The sequence below is a fragment of the Acomys minous genome (genome assembly GCF_964271855.1).
Source record: "Acomys minous genome assembly, chromosome: 13".
NCBI lineage: Eukaryota > Metazoa > Chordata > Mammalia > Rodentia > Muridae > Acomys > Acomys minous.
In genome coordinates, this window is record NC_140495.1 from 40,946,941 (window position 1) to 40,969,085 (window position 22,145).

Sequence of the window (22,145 nt, forward strand, 5' to 3'; positions counted from 1 at the left end):
AAAGTATCAGTTTGGGAAGAAGACAGTTCTGTTTTCTTGAGTTCTGAGTATTTTCTGGCTATGGAAACCACGCCTTCTCAGGCTTCCCTTTGTTTCAGTTGCTGTAGCAACCTGCTAGTGCCTGACATATGAATGGCTTCCTACAGAGCAAACCGAGTTGACTCAGCTGACATTTTGTTACAGTGAGGTTTGCAGCACAGCAGCGCTGGGATTCGGCCTTCCGCACAGTAACATGGGCTTCTCCGAGGCGGACTAAACAAGGCTTCTCTGTTTTCTTAGATTTACTGCTGCCACATAATTTAAAAAAAAAAAATCATACGCTGGGAGAATAAGCACTGTGACCTTGCCAGGGGACTTTATCATGACCATAGGATGCTATTTCAGTTTCTTTTCTGTGGCTTAATTGCTTGCCAGAGAAATAAAGCTAAGTCAGATTTGGAGGGGCAATAATTAGGAAAGAAAGCTCTCTGCTCGTGCAGTTCTGAAGCTGAACTGCAATTTAGTTGTTCACATTTACGAATCGCTTCTTCCTTTTAAGTAGCTGAGCTGAGTGGTAGGCAGTGAACTTTGTCCCCTGGAATGGTGGCTCCGGTTCTGTTTCCACACGAACGCCATCCAGGAGCAGGTCTTCTGTGGAAAGTTGGATGGCTTTTGAGCTGAGCGCTAACGGAAAAGACACATTGATGTAGAAGAGCATTTACGTTATATTTTAAATTGAACTTCTATTTCTGAAGGTGCCGTGTGAAGACCAGTGAAGGCTGGCTGGAACGATCTGTAGGACGAAACACAGCCTCATTACAGGGGGATTCGCTTTTTTTTCAGTTATCATCATTGGCTAATTTATATTTTAATTATGTTTGAATTGGATGTTAATTTCCTTTTTGGAAGGCAAATGGAAAAGAACTAAGGAAACATAGGAAAGTTACTTAAATGAGACATTGGTTCTTTGGCAAAGCATGTGGAAAAAACTATATAATTCAACTTGTTGTGGATGTTCAGATCCTGAGAAATCCACCTGTCTGCACCACTTACTTCCACAGCATCAGCAATGAGACGATGCAAGCAGACACGAGAAAAATGCATCTGAATATATATATATATATATATATATATATATATATATATATATACACACACACACACACACATATATATACACATACATATATGACTTATAGTCAGAACAGAAATACTGAACACCGAAACTGTTTTAAAGAATATCCTTAATTTGTTTTTGAAACAATTTTATAAATGTATGCAGTGTATGTTAATTAGATCTGTCTCTACCTCTCCTCCCTCTATCCCTGGACACTCCCCCTTTCACACTGACCACATCCTCCTCCTCCCCTCATGCCCTCATTAAAAATATAACTTATTGGAGTCTGATTAGTGCTACTTGAATGCATCCGGACATGGCGCTATCAGACTGAGCATAGACCATCTGCCAATGGCCATACACTGCTAAGAAAAATGAGTCCTCCCCACCCCGGTAGCCAATAACAACCAATAGCTCCTTAGCTGAGGCAGGGCCTCATGAATCTCTCCTCTTTCCATGCTGAAATATTACCTGGTTTGATTTTGCGCAAGTTGTGCAGGTAGCCATAGCTGTGAGTTCGTGAGTGCAAGGGCCGTGTCATGCCCAGAAGATGGTGTTCCCAGTGTTCCCCCATCTTCCCCATCTTGTTACCCGTCTTCTGCAGTGCTCACTGAGCCTCGGATGTTAGTACGCTCTCCTTAGGACCACATACTCAAAAGTCACTTATTCTCAGCCCTCCGACTGACTACCAAGATGTCAAAATCTGATTGAGTTTTATTTGCCTTTAAATCTATGACAGAAATGCACTCCGGTTCCTTGTCCTTACCTAGGAAGAATGTATAGCAACACCACTGAGGTGGACTCAAAGGGAAAAGGCACATTTGAAACAAATCCATTAAATTCTTTTCCACGGGTAGATGAAATATAGAAAACACAGTTCAGAGCAGGAGAAAGCAAGCAGAATGAAATTAGACATTATTGAAAAACATTCACTTAGAAAAATATCCCTGAGCAAGTTTCAGAATCATTAAAAACAAAACAACAAAACAAAACAACCCAAAAAAACCTAAGGAAGTCACAATGGGTAGGGAGCAACTACTGCAACAGATGTGGATCTCAACCTAGTATGATAGTGAGGAAGGAAGGGAGGAAGGAAGGGAGGGAGGAAGGAAGGAAGGAAGCCTCTTGGCTTCTGCTCAGCACTGCTGTCATTGGCCTGGAGAGCAGACTCTGACTTCCTGTTTACCTTTTCTCCTCTCTCTCTTATGAAGTCTAAAAAAGAACTCCTGCTCAAGTCTAATATAGAAAAACTAAAATATTTTCTGTTAGTTACTGATAACTGGAACCTCTTTGAGGCAGAAACTACAAATGTATTAAACAAGCAAATGCCTCCCTAGATGGCACTTTGACTAAACCCCATAAGAGTGCCACTGACTGTTCAAAAACAAGCACTCTTGAGAGGCATTTTCTTTTAAGATAGGATAGGGCATATCTATCAATCTATCTATCTATCTCGGAAACCATGTTTTATAAGATGAAAAGCATGTGACGATAGGCTAAATCAACTTTCCAGTCCTCCGAGGGTCATTCTTGAAGTGACTTGGATTTGATGTGCATGGAAATATAACCATACAATAGAAGAATTACCAATCAGCCTCAGAGATCATCATGATCCACATTTTGACCACTTTTGATTTTCATAAAGTCTTCACTTTCAAAGAGCTGTTATTCTAGACAAAAGCAAGAGTGAGGGCTCATCGCCACTCTGTATCTCAGCCCTGTGGGTCTCAGAGGCGAGAGGTAGAAACTAGGAAGGAGGGTGGGGGAGGAGCAGGAGGGTGGAGGAGGAACAGGAGGGTGGGGGAGGAGCAGGAGGGTGGGGGAGGAGCAGGAGGGTGGGGGAGGAGCAGGAGGGTGGTGGAGGGGGAGGGGAGGAGTGGGAGGATGTGTGTGTGTGTGAAAGGAAGACATAAAAGAGTAAAGGGCCATGGAGGAATGAGTCAGAGGGCAAATTTAAAAGATTTTTAGGGTTGTTAGTGTTTAGACACAGTCTCATGTGTTCTGATTTGAGCAGACTTGAGCTTTGCCTCTCAAAGCATTTCTGTGTACCTAATCATGTCCAGGCCAGATGTTTTGTTGCCCAGGGAGCTAGGAAGTGACATAGATTGCTGGTGGCCCACTCAGCTGGTTGCACACTTAACCTCAACATAGGCCACCTGCCAGCCTGTATCCTGCCTGTTTTACCAGTTTCCTGTGTAGTTGCTTCAGTTTTTGGTAATCTAACCTTTGACCAAACCAAGATTCCATTTAAAAAGAAAAACAAACCAATAAACAAACAACAACAAAAAAATCTTCATAGGGCAGAGATCTGGTAAAATTTTCTCCTGATGGGACTATCTTTTCCTCAAAAATCCACATGTCACAAAGTACCTTGTATTCCATTAGAGCACAGAGCCTCCTACTATGGAGACAAAATGGCAGTGTGCCTGACACTGTAAACTTAACACTGAGGAATATTCTTATCACTTTGACTGATAGAAAAAACTGGCTTGAAGTAGACACGCCTTTAATCCCAGCACTCAGGGTGGCAGAGGCAGGAGGATTGATGTGAATTCAAGGCCAGCCTGGTCTACAAAGTGAGTCCAGGACAGCTGAAGCTACGTAGAGAAACCCTGTCTTGAAAAACCAAAAAAGAAAAGAAAAAAAGAAAAAAAATGAAAAACAAAAAACACCCCCCCCAAAACTAACAGTTTGAAATATTTGTCTTCAGAAGTGTTGGCTTCTGAATTGAGGCATTTTCCCTCCTTTCTTTGGGGTCTGAACTTCATCTTTGGTGTGGAATGTGGTGATATGTGTGTCTGCGGATGGTGTTCATACCCCTCAGTCAGCAACTCTGACTTAAAGGCTTGTTTCTTGTGACTGAGAATCGCCTCTGAGGTTACTCAAGTCATGCGTGGTGTGCCTTTAATCAGAATGTAAATATTTTTTAGTTGCTATTTCATTTGTATCTTAAAAAGGGGCTTTTGAGAATTAGTTTCAGAAAATTAACAGACTTGACAAAGTATTGTGATTTTCCTAGAATTTTGTTCTAGTTGTACACATCTTTTGCGTGTTAAAATAGTTGGTTAAACCCATGAGAAGACATGTCTAGCTATCTGGGATCTTTTTGTTTTAAGCACAGAAACATCTCTGTGAATATATTTTTGCTCTAACCACAATTCTCTTCCTGTTATTTTTCTCATAGTGAAATCATTTGCTTGTGTTTGTGAGACTGATGCCTGTTGTCATGGAAACAAACAATGCAGTGCTGTAGAAAGTTGGGAGAAAAATAGACTAAACAGCATAGCTTTTCGGAAAACTAGAAGTTGATGATAACCCTGGTATTAATTTGGAAGAAAATTCTCATATTTCAAGTTAATTTGTATGCCTGGAGTTAATGCATTAATGCATTAACTAGCTTTCTTAAATCCAAAGTCACTATCAACTGAGTTTATTGCCCAGTAGCCTTTCTGCCTGTAGGCTAAGAAATTTAGAAGCAAAGGAGCATGTGGAAAAACGACGTATAGTGAGCAAGAAAAAAGTGTGTTGCAGATCTGAAACTTAATCAGAGTTGTGAGAAATCAGTCATCAAAACAAGTAGAAAACAATGAACAACCAAACTAAGCTGAGAAGCTGGTGATTTGGAGTTGCATTTTCATATTCTGCAAGTAAAGAAAATACAGAGGTTATTCCCTTGCAGGCAGCGAATGCTTCTATAAAAAGCTTTCTAGCCTTTAAGCACTAGGGAGAAAAGTCAGTATGTTCTTGAAAATAAATGTTCTTGGGTTCAGTGAAATATGCAGCTAATTTCCTTCCAGAGAGGAGATGTCCTGTCTGGTTTTAAGGTTATTAATAATGGAATAAGAACTTCCCGTTAGGGATCTGGTAGGCATCCTAGCTTCTGTTTTATTTATTTTTCCTTCTAAGTTCGACCATGTATGAGGAGAGTGTGCAGACTTTTTTTTTTAAATCCTTATCTTTATTTTTGGGTAGTTCTAAATGTTGATTTTTTTTCACTCTGAGTTAAGAAAACAGCAGCTTTCAAGAACCTAGTATGTGCACTATCATTTGCATGAATGTAAAACAGTTATTGGCATAACATATGCTGAGGAGGTGGATAGTTTTATATTCATGTCACGACGTGGCTTAAACCCGAGTAAAAGCAGCCAATATAAAGAGACTAGTATATTTATATTACACTTAAAATATGGAAAGTGAGGGTTTTATTAGAAGTCGTCTGTGCCTATTATTAAATTGAGGTTTCTACATTTCATTTAATAATATATGTATATATTATATATGCTATATATAGTAGCATACAGTTTTGATGAACTGGAGTAAGTGGTGTGCTCTATTTTGATGACTAATCACTTTTAAGTTTTCCAGAGTATTGCTGACTTTTAGTTTCATTGAAGTTAAACTATTTTGAAAGTTTGTACTTGTACTCTTTTTTTTTCCCTCTTTGAGACAGGGTTTCTCTGTGTGGCCTTGATTGTCCTGGACTCGCTTTGTAGACCAGGGGCTGGCCTCGAACTCACATTGATCTGCCTGCCTCTGCCTCCTGGAATGCTGAGACTAAAGGCTTGCCTTGTGACACTAAACTTGGTATACTTGTACCCTTTTGAAATGAATATGCAAGTAAAAGTCTCCTCAGGAAACAATTGTGAGAGCTAAGGTTTGCAAATGGTGTATAATTGTTGTACCGACTGTAATTCATATAATGAAATTCAGACTATGAAAATTAGACAGGAAGCGAAAAACCACCCTGGTAAGAACATAGAGACTGATGTGAATAGTGAACTATGTCTGAAAGCATGCTAAAATGTGATAAAACATTGGCATTTAGACATATTTTTCCATTTGTAAAGAAATTAAATGTATGGATTTCTTAAAATTAGGATGTCAGCCTTGGCCTAGAGACCCTGTACTACAAATGGGCGCATGGGACAAGGTTGACAGGGGTCATGCACCACGCAGTTTTCTTCCATCGGTTTGCAGCCCCAAAGCTCAGGAAGAGTGATCAGTTTTAGATAGGTTGAGTTTGAGTCCCGGAGATGAGGCTGTCTAACAAGACGAGTGAATACTTGATTATTCCGTTGGCATTTAAAAAGTGCTACTCCTTAATCTCTGTTCCAGAACGTGGTTCACCTCAGGATCTAGTTACTAAAGACATCACGGACACGTCAATTGGGGCCTATTGGACATCTGCTCCAGGAATGGTTCGAGGGTACAGGGTCTCCTGGAAGTCGCTTTATGATGACATTGAGGCTGGAGAGAAAAACCTTCCTGGAGACGCCATTCACACAATGATAGAGAATCTGCAGCCAGAGACCAAGTACAAAATTTCAGTTTTCGCAACTTACAGCAGTGGAGAAGGAGAGCCAGTGACTGGAGATGCCACAACAGAATGTAGGTAACATTCAGGTGTGTTGGGATGCATGTTGGTGCTACCTAATGACTAATCAGTGCAAGAGACATGCAGTTTAACCACTGAGGTTTGTTTTCCTTACTTGGGAATAAGGAGTGAACATTAGCGATGTTTAAGGAGTGTGGTTTAAAAGTTCAAGTTAAGTTCAGGTCTGAAAAATAATATCATGTTTGGACAATTTTGAGTTCTTTCCAGCCACATGTATTTGTCCATTTTATTTTCTGGTAAAAAGATCAGCTAGCTAGGATGGATACTCAAGTGGGGAAAATACAATTATCATGTAGACTAAGAGAATTTAGGAGCATTTGTGGTTGTGCAATCTTAGTCAAGTGCCTTAGCTTTCTTTCTTCAGGTGTCAGTTTCCTAATCTGTAGATTGCAGACGATGTTTCTTCTGTTCTAGTGCCATGAGAATGAATGAAATTACAATAGACAGAGTACCAGGTACAGTGCCTAGCCTCTTAAGGATGTCACACAATGTTGATTTTATGCTTGTCACATGAGAGTAATCATAGATTCGTTACTCTTCCCCCGTTATCTTTGCGAAGATTAACTCACTTTCTGCGGTTTGCACTGACTACTGTTTCATTACTTTCTGCTTGTGGATAACTATGAACTTTCATTTATGATCGCATGACTGGGGAAGGAGGCATCAGGACTTCTCAGTTCTCCTTTTTGTTTTTTGAGTGGCAGAGTGGATGTTCAGTGATTTCAGCAAGTGTGCTCCTTTGTTGGGGGTGTGGATAATGGAGGAAGCTGTGTGTGTATGTAGACAGGGAAGGATACCTGGTGCATATCTGTGCTTATTGATGACCGTTTCTTTTTTTTTTTTTTTTCTGTCTTTTTTTTTTTAAAATAGGGTATCATTATATCCCTTGCTTGTGTGGACTCACTATGTAAGACCATGCTAGTTTCAAACTCATAGAGAGCTGCTTGCCTCAGCCTCCTCAGTGCTGGCTGGGATTAAATAAATGTGCGTCTCTTTGCTCACTTTAGCTGTGACACAAATAGCATTCTAAGCAAGCCAACTGGAAAGACTAGGTATGGGAGGAATGTACTCGGTTTACATTCTATTTTGTATAAAGATGCCCTTACATAACAAAACAGCAGCAATGACAAATTGAAATGACAACAAACATGTTAGTCACGGGCATTTCTCAACATTTAAGGAAAAACTTTCTTTCATTTTTGGAAAATGCCGTATTTTTACATGTGCTTCTAAGGGAAGCATCACTTTCAGCTGAAAACCAAGGGTGTGGCACATGAATGGTGATGCTATGAAAATTCTGAGTTGGGACTAGACTACCCATTGTCCCTCCTCATGGCGGCTGGTTCAGCAGTGACACAGGGAGTGCCTGAAAGTGCACTGTGAGCTGTTAAAACATGGAGCGATCTCCCAGAGTGTGGGTCTGCCACAGCACTTGCAGCACGGGATCTACCTATTCCTGGTGTGAAAAACAATGAGTTTTTAGTTATGAGAAGCCAACAAAGCCTTTTTTTCCCTCTTCCTAAAATATAAATTCCCATTAAAAATGAGGTGAGAGCTCAGGCACCTCTTCTCAATTCCGTTTCTTTATTGTTAAAGAGTTAGTGGAAAGGCAGCAGTAGAGTAGAGATCCACAGAGTATGGTAAGGTGTGAGGTAGAATGTTTGGCTGCTGTTAACACTTTTAGAGTTTATAAGAGATTTGGAAGTTTGCGCTTCTGCTCTTTTGAGAATAAAGCTTTACTTCTTTAACCCATTACTCATAAGCTTTAACTTTCCATTTTTCTCAGTTGTAAATTGTGCTAAGAAAATTTGAGAACCATCTAGGACAAAGATGACTTGTTCTACTGAGAAAAAATTAGGAGCTGGAAATAGGAGACCATATAGCACCAACCTTCTAGAAAAGTCTAGATGTCCACCAACTTTAGTGTTTATGAACATTTAGTGATAAGCTAAGGAGACTTTTATTTTTTTTTTCTCCTCATTTACTTGTAAGATACAATTAAAAACATTTTTCAGGCTAGCGTAGAAAGTAATGGATTTCGCTACGGCATCTTCATCTTCAGGTCTCGTTGTCCATTTCTTCTTCTCCCAGACTGCCTACAGCTTAGGTTTCTCTTTCTTCTTTCCTCTTCTTTTCTTCTTCTTCTGCATGATGGAAGAGGGCATCGGATCCCAGTATAGATGGTTGCAAACCACAGGGTGCTTGCTGGGAATTGAACTGAGCACCTCTGGAGGAGTAGACAGTGCTCTTAACCGCTGAGCCACCTCTCCATCCCTCAGATTTCTTTCCTTTCTTTTCCTCGTTTGTTTGTTCCTTTTACTGCTTTCCAATCACAACTATTTTATTACTCTATTCCCTATATGCCTCAAAATCTCTTCCTTTTCTCTTATGATCTTCCCTTTTTTTCCCCTGGCCTTCTGAACTACAACCACACCTACAAACCTACACACACACACACACACACACACACACACACACACACACACACATTCTTTATGTCAGAAATTGGGGTGGGGGAGACCGAGCATGAAGTCACATTTCCACTTTCTCTACTAAGGACAGTAATCTCATTAGATTAGGATCTCATCTGCACAAGCTCATTTAAGTGAAATTTCCTCCCCAAAGGTCCTTCCTGCAAGTATCAGGGTTGGAGGTTAACGCCTCAACATGATTTTTAGGGAGAACACCATTATTACAACCACTATTTAGGTCATTATTTTGTTCTTCTTGGTATGCTTTATAATTTATATTTGAATCCACATATTGTGCGTCTTAGCTTGTTGGCTTCTAGACAGGATATAGCTATAAACATTTAAGCTCACCCCCTTCCCCCACTTGACTGTAGTTATTTTGGAAATAGTTCGATTTTTTTTTTTTGAAATTCAGTTTAAGCACCTTTTTAGTTTAGGAGCACCTTTGCTTTGTCATCGAAACAATCACCGACTGTATCCTCTACATATGACTGCAATTCTGAGGTCTGACCTTCTGGCCGGGAGAACCTTTCTGGCTACATGTATACACCTCAGAAGTTGTTCTGTTTGTTTTGGGTGGAGCCTTCCCTAGTTTGCGGTCACACACATGCCCTGATTTATATTGGGCTGGGGGACTCAAAGGAGACCTTATGTGTATTTTCGGAGCGTTCAGTTTGTGGCGCGCTCTTAACTGCAGTGCTCCGGTTGTGGGTTTTCCGGCTGTGGTGGACTCCTGCCCTCTTTGTCAGTTAAGGGAAATTGCAGGGCTCCGTTTGGATCCCACCTGCCGGGGTTGCTGCATAGACTCACTACAGCAATAAAATGGCCAACCACAGAGCCAGCCTGGGGCTGTTCTTAAAGTCCCAGGGATGGCTGGCGCTTTTTAGACAAGCGATGTCCATTGGCTAAAAGCTCTTTTAACAAGGCTTTTATTCTCTTCCTTAAAAAGCTGTTACATTATGGCTCTTGTTTTTTTCGAGCATAAAAATTTCTTTGGAAATCAGGAAAGACAGTTGGTTTTGTTTCCTTCAGCTTTAGTGCCTTCTAAAACTACTTGTGAGTTTTTGAGTCTTTTTCTTTTTCTTTTTTTTTTTTTCTTTTCCCATGTTTGTTAGAATTTTTTCTTATTAATTTATTCATATGGCATCTCTATTGTTAGCCCTTCCCTTGTTTCCTCCTATTCCTCCCTCCCTCCCACTTCCCCCCTTCTCCCCTCCCCTATGTCTGTGATTGAGGGAGACCTCCTCCCCCTATATGTGCTTAGGCGAGAGTAGCATGGAAGAATGGGGAAATAGTAGGATCCACAGGGTCCTGGAAACCTACAAGAAGAACTTTATGACAGGCAGATCTGGGGCCTGGGGTCCTCCTCAAACTAAGGCACCAGCCAAGGAGAATATAGGCAGTAAACTTCAAACCCCTACCAAGACCTAGCCGATGAACAGGATATTCTCCACCGTTGAGTGGAGAGTGAGATCTGACTCTGACACTAACTCTTGTGTCCCTTTTCTGACCGCGTCCCCTGGATGGGGAGGCCTGGTGGCACTCAGAGGAGGGATAGCAAGTTACCAAGAAGAGACTTGATATTCTAAGAGTTTTCGAGTCTTAAGAATATTTTATTGAGCTGGGCATGGTGATGGATGCTTCTAATCCCAGCACTCAGGGAGGCAGAAGCAGGTGGACCTCCGTGAGTTTGAGTCCAGCCGGGTCTACAAAGCAAGTCCAAGACAGCCAAGGCTACACGGAAAAACCTTGCTTCGAAAAACTCAAAACCAAAACCAAAACCAAACATAAATCTTGCACTGAATTAAATGATCCTGTGTACAAACTCATTATTTGTAAGAAGGGAGATATTGGTTGTTTGAAGATATTAGGTGATCTGTTTCTGACAGTTATTTGTAACAGTGAAATAGTAGTAAAAGAGCTAGTTTAATAATGCTACTAGCTATGCATTAGATAGCTATTGATACACAGCGTTTTCTAAGATGCTTGATGTGCTTGCTTTCTTTTGCTAGCCTTTGAGATATTTCTATGTCTTAGAATTGCCTATTTTGTGTTCACAGTCTTACGCACACACATGGCAATGAGGTTAGTGCCGATCATAATAACTCTGGCTAGTCATTTACAGATTCTAGCTTCTGATAAGTCCTGAATAAAATTTTTAGCTCTGTATTTCTGATCATTCGTATTCCTTGTGACGTTATTACTAAAAGAAATTTTTAAATAAATAAAACGCAATGAAAATTAAAACCACATCTTTGGAGATGGATTTTTTTTTTACTAAAGTCTCTAGAATGCAAATAGGAAATCCCTGCAATATGAACTTTTATTTTTTAGTATTAACCGGATAAAGCAAAAGCGTCCTACTGAGGCCATGCTAAGAGCAGGCTCACACGCCACCATGAACCCAGGAGACCACAGCGCTAAGCAAGACATCTGTTTCCACGTTTAGGGATCTGGAGCTTCTTGATACATGTTTTCTTTTTAACATGCTATACATTAATTTTTTTTTAAATTTCACAGTATCCCAAGATTCCAAAGTCTTAAAAGTGGATGAAGAAACAGAACACACGATGAGAGTTACTTGGAAACCGGCGCCAGGGAAAGTGGTCAACTACCGGGTTGTGTATCGACCTCAAGGAGGAGGGAGGCAAATGGTGGCTAAGGTACCACCCACAGTCACCTCAACAGTGCTGAAGAGACTTCAACCCCAGACCACGTATGACATCACAGTCCTCCCAATCTACAAGACAGGAGAAGGAAAGCTCAGACAAGGATCAGGAACAACAGGTATGCAGCAACAATGACATCAAGGATGCCTTTGGGGAAGAAAGTATGATGCATTTCAAAAAAAAAAAAGACTGTAGTGTATCTATTTTATTTGCAGACATTTTTAATTGAATTTGGGGCTAGGGGTTGTAGCTGAGTGATAGGGAATTTACCCAACACCACATATGCAAACATTTTAAATGTGTAATAAATTAAGTTATGCTTCTTAGATGGGAAGTCTAATTAGTATATTAACTATTTTACAAATCTAGATCCTTGTAATATGACTCTACTTGCTAGTGTATCAATCTAAAACTCACCTGAATTGTGAGACTTGTGTACCTGCTCAGGCAGCATTCAGGGCTTTTGATTGAACCTGACATTTTGTCCTACTGGACTTGACCTTTTTTTTTTTTAAAGATTTATTTATTATTTGTACAGTTACCTCCATGTGTGTCTGTATGCCAGAAGAGGGCACCAGATCTCATTATGGATGGTGGTGAACCATCATGTGGTTGCTGGGAATTGAGCTCGAGACCTTTGAAAGAATAGGAGCTCTCCAGCCCAACTTGATCTCTCTTAAACATATATATTTTTGTGGGAGATATACAAAACACCTAAACCTGTCTAATTGATAATATTTACAAAAACCTCTTATTTTTTTTTATAGCCTCTCGATTTAAATCACCGAGAAACCTCAAAACTTCTGACCCAACAATGTCAAGTTTCAGGGTGACTTGGGAGCCTGCCCCTGGGGAAGTGAAAGGATACAAAGTCACATTCCACCCTACTGGTGATGACAGAAGACTTGGGGAGTTGGTCCTTGGACCATATGACAACACCGTTGTCTTGGAGGAGCTTAGGTAGGAATGAACTGTATTTGTCCTAAATATTGCATCACCTACGTAAGTTAGGTTTTGCACAAAGAACTACCTCACATGTTTGCGGAAACCAGCAAAGAATTAAACTTGTACAGATAGTTTTACTTTTCTAGATAATTTTTGTTATTAAGTGATCAGGGATGACTTTAAAAAAAGAATACCTGGATTTTGACATGTCCATATCACATAGTTTCACAGCAATTGCAGTTATGAGAAGATGTGTGGCCTGGTGGCTCATTCTGAGAGCCCCCTCCCCACCCCTGCACCAGTGTGGGTGTCTCTGCAGTGAGGCATACTGGAGCTCAAAGACCAGAGTCTGTGCTTGTGGCCAGCTGGCGAAACAACTTCGGGTTGATTAAAGGTTTAGTGTAAGACAGTGAGTTGGAAAACAAGGGAGTGTGAGTTTGAACAGCTCTCCACATTCATCCAGCGGAACTAATCGGCTACTGTACATTGTCCAACAGTTCATTCAGTCATGTTGAAACCTGTATAATCTTTGCTGTCAATTATCACTTGAGTGGGTAGGGTGAAACTTGGTGAGGTCAATGTTTCACAGTGTGCAGTGCTGAGAGGGTCGTAGGTCATCTTACAGACACAGATCATTTTTCAATCATCTTAAAGTCTGCTCCTTGGAAGCAGCAAAAGCAAGGCAGCTTGTTCTTCCCCACACTGAGGGGCATCGCTGGGGATGCTGCTCTGGCAGCGACGCCAGCCCAGAGATGGTGCTGTAAGTGCTGAGACCTCCCTGGAATGCTAGTTTCCTGGGATTCCTCACCAGCAAGCTGGAATGGGATGGCAACTGTTTTTCTTCTTTCACAATACTGAACATTTTAAGTTCCTCTTGGTGAAAGTTTGTTACTGAAGAGTGTCTTTAACAAGACGAACCTGCTCCTTTGATGCCGTGGTCCACGCATACCCACTCTGCGTATCACTTTTTCAGGGCAGGTACCACCTATAGAGTCAATGTTTTTGGAATGTTTGATGGAGGAGAAAGTTTGCCACTCGTTGGGCAGGAAATGACAACGCTTTCGGACACAACTGTGACACCATTTTTATCTTCTGGTAAGAAACTGAGTTATGAACTCTGGTGCCCCGTATTTGACCACCTCCCCTTGGTGGGGAGGCCTGGTGGCACTCAGAGAAAGAATAGGCAGGCTACCAAGATGAGACTTGATAGGCTGTGACCATTTGGTGGGGGAGGAAGTTCCCTTCTGTCACAGGCCTAGGGGAGGGGAAAAGGGTGGAAGAGGAAGGAAGGGAGGAACAGGAGGATAAAAGTGAGGGGATAACGACTGAGATGTAATCTGAGTAAATTAATAAAAAAGAAATTGAGTTATATTTATATGGGAAAACAGTATTATGAATCTGTCTCAAACGTGAAGTGTTAGCTTATTAAGCAATGACAAGTAACTATAACTTTTCACTACAGTTTAAACAATCCACATACTATTTTATGTTTGTAAAAACTGCTTCAAATATCCAGCTAAACCTGTTTCTGGTTTCTCTTTTTAGTTTTTCACTAAGTCAACAATGTATTATTTTAAAATGAGTTTTTAGTAAGTGTGACATTAGTAGTTACACTTTCTATTTTTTTTAGAGATACAATTTTCTTTTGCTAAATATATATATATATATATATATATATATATATTTATTTATTTATTTATTTATAATGTTTTACATTGACGGCTTACCTGGCCTGAGAAAAAAGGCTTTATACATAAAGAGGCAGGTACTCATGACTTGGAAACACAATGCTAGCACAAGCCTTTAGGTGTTCTGTCCCTTGCCATAATTCCAGCCTCAATCTAAGCAAAGCCAGCACTGAGTAGAATTGAAGGTGAGAGTAGGAGGGAGATTTTACTTCTAAACTTAAAAAAAAAATTAATTTACTAAAACCAGTAGGTCTTAGCATAGCCAGAGAAGGCTTTTATGATGTAGGTCATAGAAGAGTCCTTGGGAGTCTTTGATTTTGAGAAAAATAGTACACAGACGGCATGTTTGTAATTGGTAGTGTGTAGGGCATTACTTAATTTTCTGTCATTTAAAAAAGCAATATAAAGACGTTCTAGTAACATTGCAATAAATGGGACAGTTTATAGCCAGGGCACAAGCTTCTAGAAAAAAGATTATTTAAAGTTAAAGGTGGATAAAAATGTGTCAAATTTTGATATTTTGCATTATTTTATTGTTTCTCTTATAATGATATTAACTGACTTATATTTTTTATTTTGTAGCTTGTCACTGAGGATATTGGGATTATTTTCTCTTCTCAAAGCACCTTAGCTTTGTATATGTGTTTGTGTTTGTTGTCTCCACAGCTCTCAATTTGTGTGTTTCTCTGCATACTTTTCCGAATTGTCTTCCTTCTTCCTCAATTCTTTAAATGTGCAAACTTTGCTGTCTAAATTTACCTAATTTTTATCCACAGTGGGTGAAAAGTTAAATAGTTAACAATGAAATAATGTAACAGTGTTTCAGGTTTTCAAAACATGTCTTTACTCCATAAAAGTCTGATTTTAAGAATAGTTATGTCTAATCCTTCATAACATGTAACAGTTACCTGGTAGCTTAATTATGATAAAGGATATTTTTGGCTCACTGGAATCAATTATAGTTTACACATTTAGCCCATCTTTTTTTTTTCATTTAGACCATCTTATACTTATTTGCTAATGTCTTAAATAATGAAGAATGCAACATTTTATCTTATATCTCATTCAAATCTTATTCAAATTATTAATCCTTATTGTTATGTAGCTATTGCACTCTCACTTGTTATTTTATGTATTGATCACGTGAGCCTTTCAAACTGACTATCATGGTTTAACTACAATCTCTAGGTTGTATGGTTCTGGTCAGGAAATAATGACATTTGGAGAAAACGATTCTCATAAATGTTATTTTAGGTTAATACATTGTAGCTGTGTCTTTAAATTATTAAGCCTAGCTTCAGTGTTGAAATAGACAACTCGGGTGGCAGAGGCTGCATAGGGAGCAACCTGCCAGCTGTGTGCTTCTCACTGTCCTGTCTTTGCCATTGCCATGTCAGGGATGGAATGTCTCACCAGAGCCGAAGCGGACATCGTGCTGCTGGTGGATGGGTCCTGGAGCATTGGTCGTGCAAATTTTAGAACCGTGAGAAACTTCATTTCTCGCATTGTGGAAGTCTTTGAAATTGGTCCCAAGAGAGTACAGATTGGTAGGTCCTGACAATACTGAAGACCTTTGACAGTTTACTTGCAATCCACCTGATACCCTAACGTCCATGCTCTTACTTTAGCCCTCGCTCAGTACAGTGGAGACCCCAGAACCGAGTGGCAGTTAAATGCTCACAGAGACAAGAAGAGTTTATTACAGGCTGTGGCTAACTTACCGTACAAAGGAGGAAATACCCTCACAGGTGAGTCAGGATGCTTGGGTGTGGTTTAGGCATATGCTCTTTGGTTAGGCAGGTAGCTGGAAAATGATGGTGACTGGCTGTCTTTTAAAAATCCCACTAGGCATGGCTTTGAATTTCATTCGCCAACAGAACTTCAAGACCCAAGCTGGCATGAGGCCTCGTGCACGCAAAATTGGAGTTCTCATTACCGATGGAAAGTCACAAGATGACGTAGAGGCTCCATCCAAGAAACTCAAGGATGAAGGCGTGGAGCTTTTTGCTATTGGTAAGCACTGGCGAAGATAGTGATGCCCTGGGGTGATAGGCATGCTGAAGACTTTTTCTGTAGTTAAAAAAATATTATTGGCCAGCCTGGTCTACAAAGAGAGTCCAGGACAGCCAAGGCTAACACAGAGAGATCCTGTCTTGAAAAGCCAAAAAAAAAAAAAAATTATTGGATTACCATTCTCACGCAAACCAACAGATGATAGAGTTCTTGACTCTTCCAAACAAAAGTCTAGTGACGGAGGAACTGAACACCCCCAAGTGAACGTTCATGCTTTGAACTGACGGCATTAAAATTACACAATAGGATTTATTTGCCTACAAAAAGTAGTCCTAGAATTAAGGAAAGGTACTACATGTATCTAGAGAAAATATAGTGCTGTCATGCTTTTGTGCATTCATTGCAATAAAGTGAATTTTTATATTTAAAAATACTACTGGGGAGGGAGAGATGGCCCAGCAGTTAAGAATAAATGGTACTGCTTTTGCAGAATGCCTGAGTCCCATTCCCATCATGCATATCGGGTGGCTCACAACCACCTGGGTATCTAAAGCCCTCTGTTGGCACCTGCACACACACACACACACACACACACACACACACACACACACACACACATGCCAATATAAACACAGTGGTGGAACACTTATGAAAAAAAAAAAGGCCTGAAATATTTGCTTCCTTCCATTAAATTTTCCTGAAAGGTGCTTTCAATTTGTCCTTAACTGTTTTCTAAGGTATTAAGAATGCTGATGAAGTCGAGTTAAAGATGATTGCTACTGACCCAGATGACATCCATGCATACAATGTGGCAGATTTTGAGTCATTATCCAAGATCGTGGATGACCTCACCATCAACTTGTGTAACAGTGTCAAGGGCCCTGGTAAGCTTAGCTGGGTGCTGGCATATCTGGGTGCCGACCTCCTTCTGAAATGCTCAGTGGCATTAGAGGCTTCTGCCTTCTGGATGCCAGGAGTTGTAGTGACTAAATACAACACTGTGATTTACAGTATCTGTACATGATAAACAATTGAAGATTTTTTGGGGAAAATAATTATAAAGTTTGGCCCTTGTTATATGTGAAAGTTCCTTTCTTTTCATATAGGAATATTATGGCGAAACTACCCTCCACTACTTTACTTTGGTTCTTGGAAATTTAGAATGAATTTAACCTCATACAAATAGTAGAAGCGGTTCCAGACTTTTGTAGAATTGTCTTTATTGGTGCTGAATGTCTGCTTTGAGGAATTTCCTAGTTAAAGGTCACTACTTCAGTTCATTTTAAGATGATATTTTGGGGGCGGGGATGGCACCAAATGAGAAAATGGCTTCTAGCATAGTTAAGGATTTATCTAGGTTATGTGGCTTAGCTAATGCACATAAAAATGGGAGGAGACAAGAAAGGGGGAGGAGCTGAGGGCGTTCCGTTCCAGCACAGATCTGTCCAGGGGTGGGGAGGCTTCACTTAAGTGCTATGCCACCCAGATGGCTCCAGCTTGGAAGCTGACACATTTGGCATCTTCTGATGGCTTTCCTTTTCCTCAGCTGTATATTGTCAGGGCTGATGATCTATACCGCTAAGCCCTGAATTTGAGGGAGAAGTTTCAACCTTCAAGTTCAGACCTTTCGAAATCACAAGAGGACAACAATCCAGAGACGTTACCTAGTTAGGGGCAAATGGTTAGAGATGCCATTGTGGTGCTTTGAATGAGGTAGCCATGGAAAGGGATTATAGTTTAGAATTTCAGTGCTGGGTTTGTGATGACAGGGGAGGGTACAGAATGGTTAATATCTCTGCCGATATGCTAGGACATCGAAACCTAATGATAAATCCATGAATCCATGCTCCTCAGAGTATTAGAACACTTCTCTTAAGCACGTAGATTGTGTAGAAACAGCGTGTCATTTAGCTTACAGCGGTTTCAGGGAAGCAGGATGAATTCAGTAAACAGTGTGGCAGAAACGCTTCACAAGGTTTCGTGTCCTTGGTTACATCCACATTTTATTTTTCATGTTCCTTCTTGAACGTCTGTCTCCAAACTCTTGCAGATTTTCTCCTTTGGATTTTGAACAACAGACTGACCTTTTCCCTGAAGAAATAGACCAGCTGGCCAGCCAGAATTTGTAGGCTTCTGGCTTTGGGCTAGCTGAGAGAATTGTCTTTTTTATTCAGTTGGAGTGCACTTTGAGAGGAGATGAAAACATCTTTTATCTGTTTTTTATTTTTTATTTTTATCAACTATGTAATAGTTGCATTCATTGAAGTTTCCCAGACAGTGAAACTACTTGATAATTTTGCAAGCTTGACTTTGACCCAACTATAATAAAGGTTAGGCTGCTAAGAGTAGACATACTCCTCCCAATTTGGGCTTACAAAGAAGCTCAAGGGAGCTTATATGAAAATGATTTGTCATGCTTATCGACTCATAGGAGTAACTCCTTTCTCTTTGAATTGTTATTTGCAGCATCTTGCTGCTGGTTTTACTGTATTTATCATGTCCACTTTTGTTGTTATTTTCTAGGTACTGTTATGTATTAATTATTTAACTCATATCTACCCACAGAAAGCAGAACCACAGGCTATTTTAAGATGGCTATATCCAGATGTTAAAATATTAATATTTGATTTTTTCATTCATTCTTGAGTGAAAAATAATTAGATTTTCTTGTTATCTATTTAGGTTTAAGCACATAAGAAGTGTTCTAAGAAAACTCAACATAGATAAACAGCTGGTGTTGTCTTCACGGAACACAACATGTATAGAAATAGTAACAGGGTAGTCTACTTGGTCTAACCTCGGACCACAGAAAAGTTGACTTGTGTGGACTTAGGTCCCTTCTACTGATGATGTGGAAGGGGTTGAGAGAGGGGTGGGTGCCGGAGATGACTCAGAGGTTTTGAGTCTAGGTGACATTTTAGCTAGTGGTTTCATAAAGACCAGGAGCTTATGATTAGAGGACAATAAACTCTATTTTGAATCTCCTGAGACTAAAGAACCCTTTGACCACTTGTTCAGAGAGGTCAATGGCAACGGGCCTCTGTACAGATTCATTAGGGGAATAGGGTGAAAGCAGGAGGGAGGGAGGAACAGGGATTGAGTTGTAATCTGAGTAAATTAATTAAATAGAGAGAGAGAGAGAGAGAGAGAGAGAGAGAGAGAGAGAGAGAGAGGAGTCTATAAAAACTTCTATGTAGATCAGTGGTGTCTCAATCTAATTTCCTATTTAATTATCTTGCTACAGAAATGAGAGCGTGTATTCTTTATCTCCAACCACAGGTGACTTGGAAGCACCATCTAACTTGGTTATTTCAGAGAGAACTCACCGTTCTTTTAGAGTGAGCTGGACACCCCCTTCTGACAGTGTGGACAGGTACAAGGTGGAATACTACCCTGTCTCCGGAGGGAAACGCCAGGAGGTGAGCAGATCACACTTAAGGCTCCTTCCTCACGCTGAGATTCTGTGCTCCTCATTAGAGCTCAGAGGAAAATGCTGGGCGAGAGACAAAAGATGACGAAGAATGGAACTCTCTGTTCCTCTCAAGACAGGCTCTTCTGTCTGGACTTCATTGAAGGGAAATAGCTTTGTAAAAAATGTTCTTAATGGTTTCTCAGTACTGCAGAACATCAGTGAGATTTTTTTCAAACAAATTAACCGATTCATAACTTTGGACTAGTCTCATAAAGTTGGCAAGGGAAACTTTTTAAAAAGATGACCAATTTGACTAGTTTTACAAACATGGATATGCTAGCTGGAGACGTAAATTATCACCCGAGATCACTCTGTAATGTAGTAATTTCTCAAGATAAAAGGCAAAGCCTCCTCATGGGATACCTTCTAAACATCCCGCAGGTGGCTGTTCGGAGGTCTCCCTAAAAGAATGGAGTTGACTGTTTCTCTTTTTATTTTCCCTTTCAGTTTTATGTGAGTCGACTAGAAACCAGCACAGTGCTGAGAGATCTAAAGCCTGAGACTGAGTATGTGGTGAACGTGTACTCTGTGGTTGAAGACGAATACAGCGAGCCTCTGAAGGGCACAGAGAAAACCCGTAAGTCAGACGGGAAGCAGCAGCAAGGACATACGTAGCCCCATTATTCTATTTCTAAGACAAAGAGGTGACGGCATATGTGAGATTTTTGCCAGCCTTTGACAAATCTCTGTTCCAGTCACTGATGTGTGAAACTTACATCATAAGTATGTTTTTTTCTTCCCTTAAAGAACGAAATGAAATAATGTGTTGGTAACTTCTCTCTGAAGTTCTATGACTAAAGAATAAACATAGTTTGCTTAGTGATGTTTCCAGAACAAGGGATTAAAGTCTTAGAACGTTTATCTACTTTGGCTTTCATACGGTTGCAGTGGAATGCCATTTGTAATCTGAACTTTGCGCTTCTCCCTCTATTTAATAGATGGAATGTGCATCCCAGAGAATGAAGTACAATTAACACTGACTTTGGGTTTTTATGAGTGGAGAGAGCTATGGTAGTTCATTAATTTCTCAAGCAACATATTCCCTATTTAGCATATTTTTATATAGGAAACATTTGTTTGGAGAGACTTAACTGATGTCTTCTTTCATATTTTCATAGTTCCAGTCCCTGTAGTTAGTCTGAACATTTATGATGTTGGCCCTACCACTATGCATGTGCAATGGCAGCCAGTGGGAGGAGCTACTGGCTACACTGTATCGCACCAACCTGTAAGAGCTCCAGAAGCAACAAAACCCAAAGAGGTGAGAGATGTCTGTTTCTTAATCACTTGGCTTTTCTCAGACTTTATGGTTTAAAGTTGTATTATACTGCAGTATCTAAGAATCAATTTATAATGTTAAACCAAAAAATAAAAAAAGATAAATAAGATTTGTGACCTGTAACACCTTAAAAATGTTGACATAATAGAAAAAAAATGCTGTCCTTATATTTGAATATAAAAGCTGTGTTCTAATTGCTGAAGCCTGTTACAAGCAGGCTTCCTCTGCACCTCCCAGTAAGTGGCAGCATTTGACTCAAATGTCTTATTTCCCTCTGGCATTTCCATGTGCAGATGCGTGTGGGGCCAGCAGTGAATGATGTGCAGCTGACTGGCCTCCTTCCTAACACGGAGTATGAGGTCACCGTCCAGGCTGTCCTGCACGACCTTACAAGTGAACCAGCCAAAGCTCGAGGAGTCACCTGTAAGATGTTGGCTTTCTTTCCTTTCTTATTGCTGTAAACTTAATATTTGTTGGAGTGCTTCCATGTGATGTTGGTGATAGTTTGACAATTAGTGCATAATTACAGTTTTTAATCTTTCCTTTTTAGTCAGTGTATGAAATAATGGGCATAATTTTGGCATTCCATATATTTACATAATGTACTTTCTTTATATTTGTTCTCTTACTGCTTCGCTGTCTCTTACCACCTTTCTTCTCTCTTCAAGTAGAATATTTTCTAATAACATGTTATGTCAGGATCAATCAACAATCAGTCTATATCTCTCTTTGTCTGTCTGTCTGTCTATCTATCTATCTATCTATCTATCTATCTATTTATCTAATTTATCTATTTCTCTTTTCCTGTTTAATGAACCTTATATTGAGACATATCTTATAATCAGTGGAGTTTTGGGTTGCTCTTGGTAATGTGCTACTCAAGGCATAATCATGAAATAATAGTGTATTTTTAAAAGACTTATTTATTTTATGTGTATAGGTATTTTCATGCATACATACACATACACACAGACACACACACACATGTATGTATGTATAGGCGCATGCCTGGTGCCATAGCTACCCTGGAACTGGAGTTATGGACAGTTTTGAACTGTTATGTGGATGCTAGGAATTGAACCTGGGTCCTCCTAAAGGAACACTCAGTGCTCTTGAC

At 40.0% G+C, this 22,145-nt stretch overlaps 1 protein-coding gene across 3 annotated transcripts in view; it reads left to right on the forward strand.

Moving 5' to 3' along the window:
• The window catches only part of COL12A1 (collagen type XII alpha 1 chain), a 116,312-nt gene that overhangs the window by 31,585 nt on the left and 62,582 nt on the right, over positions 1 to 22,145 (forward strand). For 2 of the 3 annotated variants that reach the window (XM_084754255.1, XM_084754254.1), the window contains 12 exons: positions 6,212 to 6,484; positions 11,483 to 11,749; positions 12,399 to 12,591; positions 13,550 to 13,671; positions 15,662 to 15,811; positions 15,893 to 16,012; positions 16,113 to 16,277; positions 17,015 to 17,161; positions 19,557 to 19,696; positions 20,197 to 20,326; positions 20,868 to 21,010; positions 21,322 to 21,451. In XM_084754255.1, coding sequence (XP_084610381.1) covers positions 6,212 to 6,484; positions 11,483 to 11,749; positions 12,399 to 12,591; positions 13,550 to 13,671; positions 15,662 to 15,811; positions 15,893 to 16,012; positions 16,113 to 16,277; positions 17,015 to 17,161; positions 19,557 to 19,696; positions 20,197 to 20,326; positions 20,868 to 21,010; positions 21,322 to 21,451 — 1,980 coding nt within the window. The remainder of the gene's footprint in view (positions 1 to 6,211; positions 6,485 to 11,482; positions 11,750 to 12,398; positions 12,592 to 13,549; positions 13,672 to 15,661; positions 15,812 to 15,892; positions 16,013 to 16,112; positions 16,278 to 17,014; positions 17,162 to 19,556; positions 19,697 to 20,196; positions 20,327 to 20,867; positions 21,011 to 21,321; positions 21,452 to 22,145) is intronic. The other variant, XM_084754256.1, reaches the window with a different exon arrangement.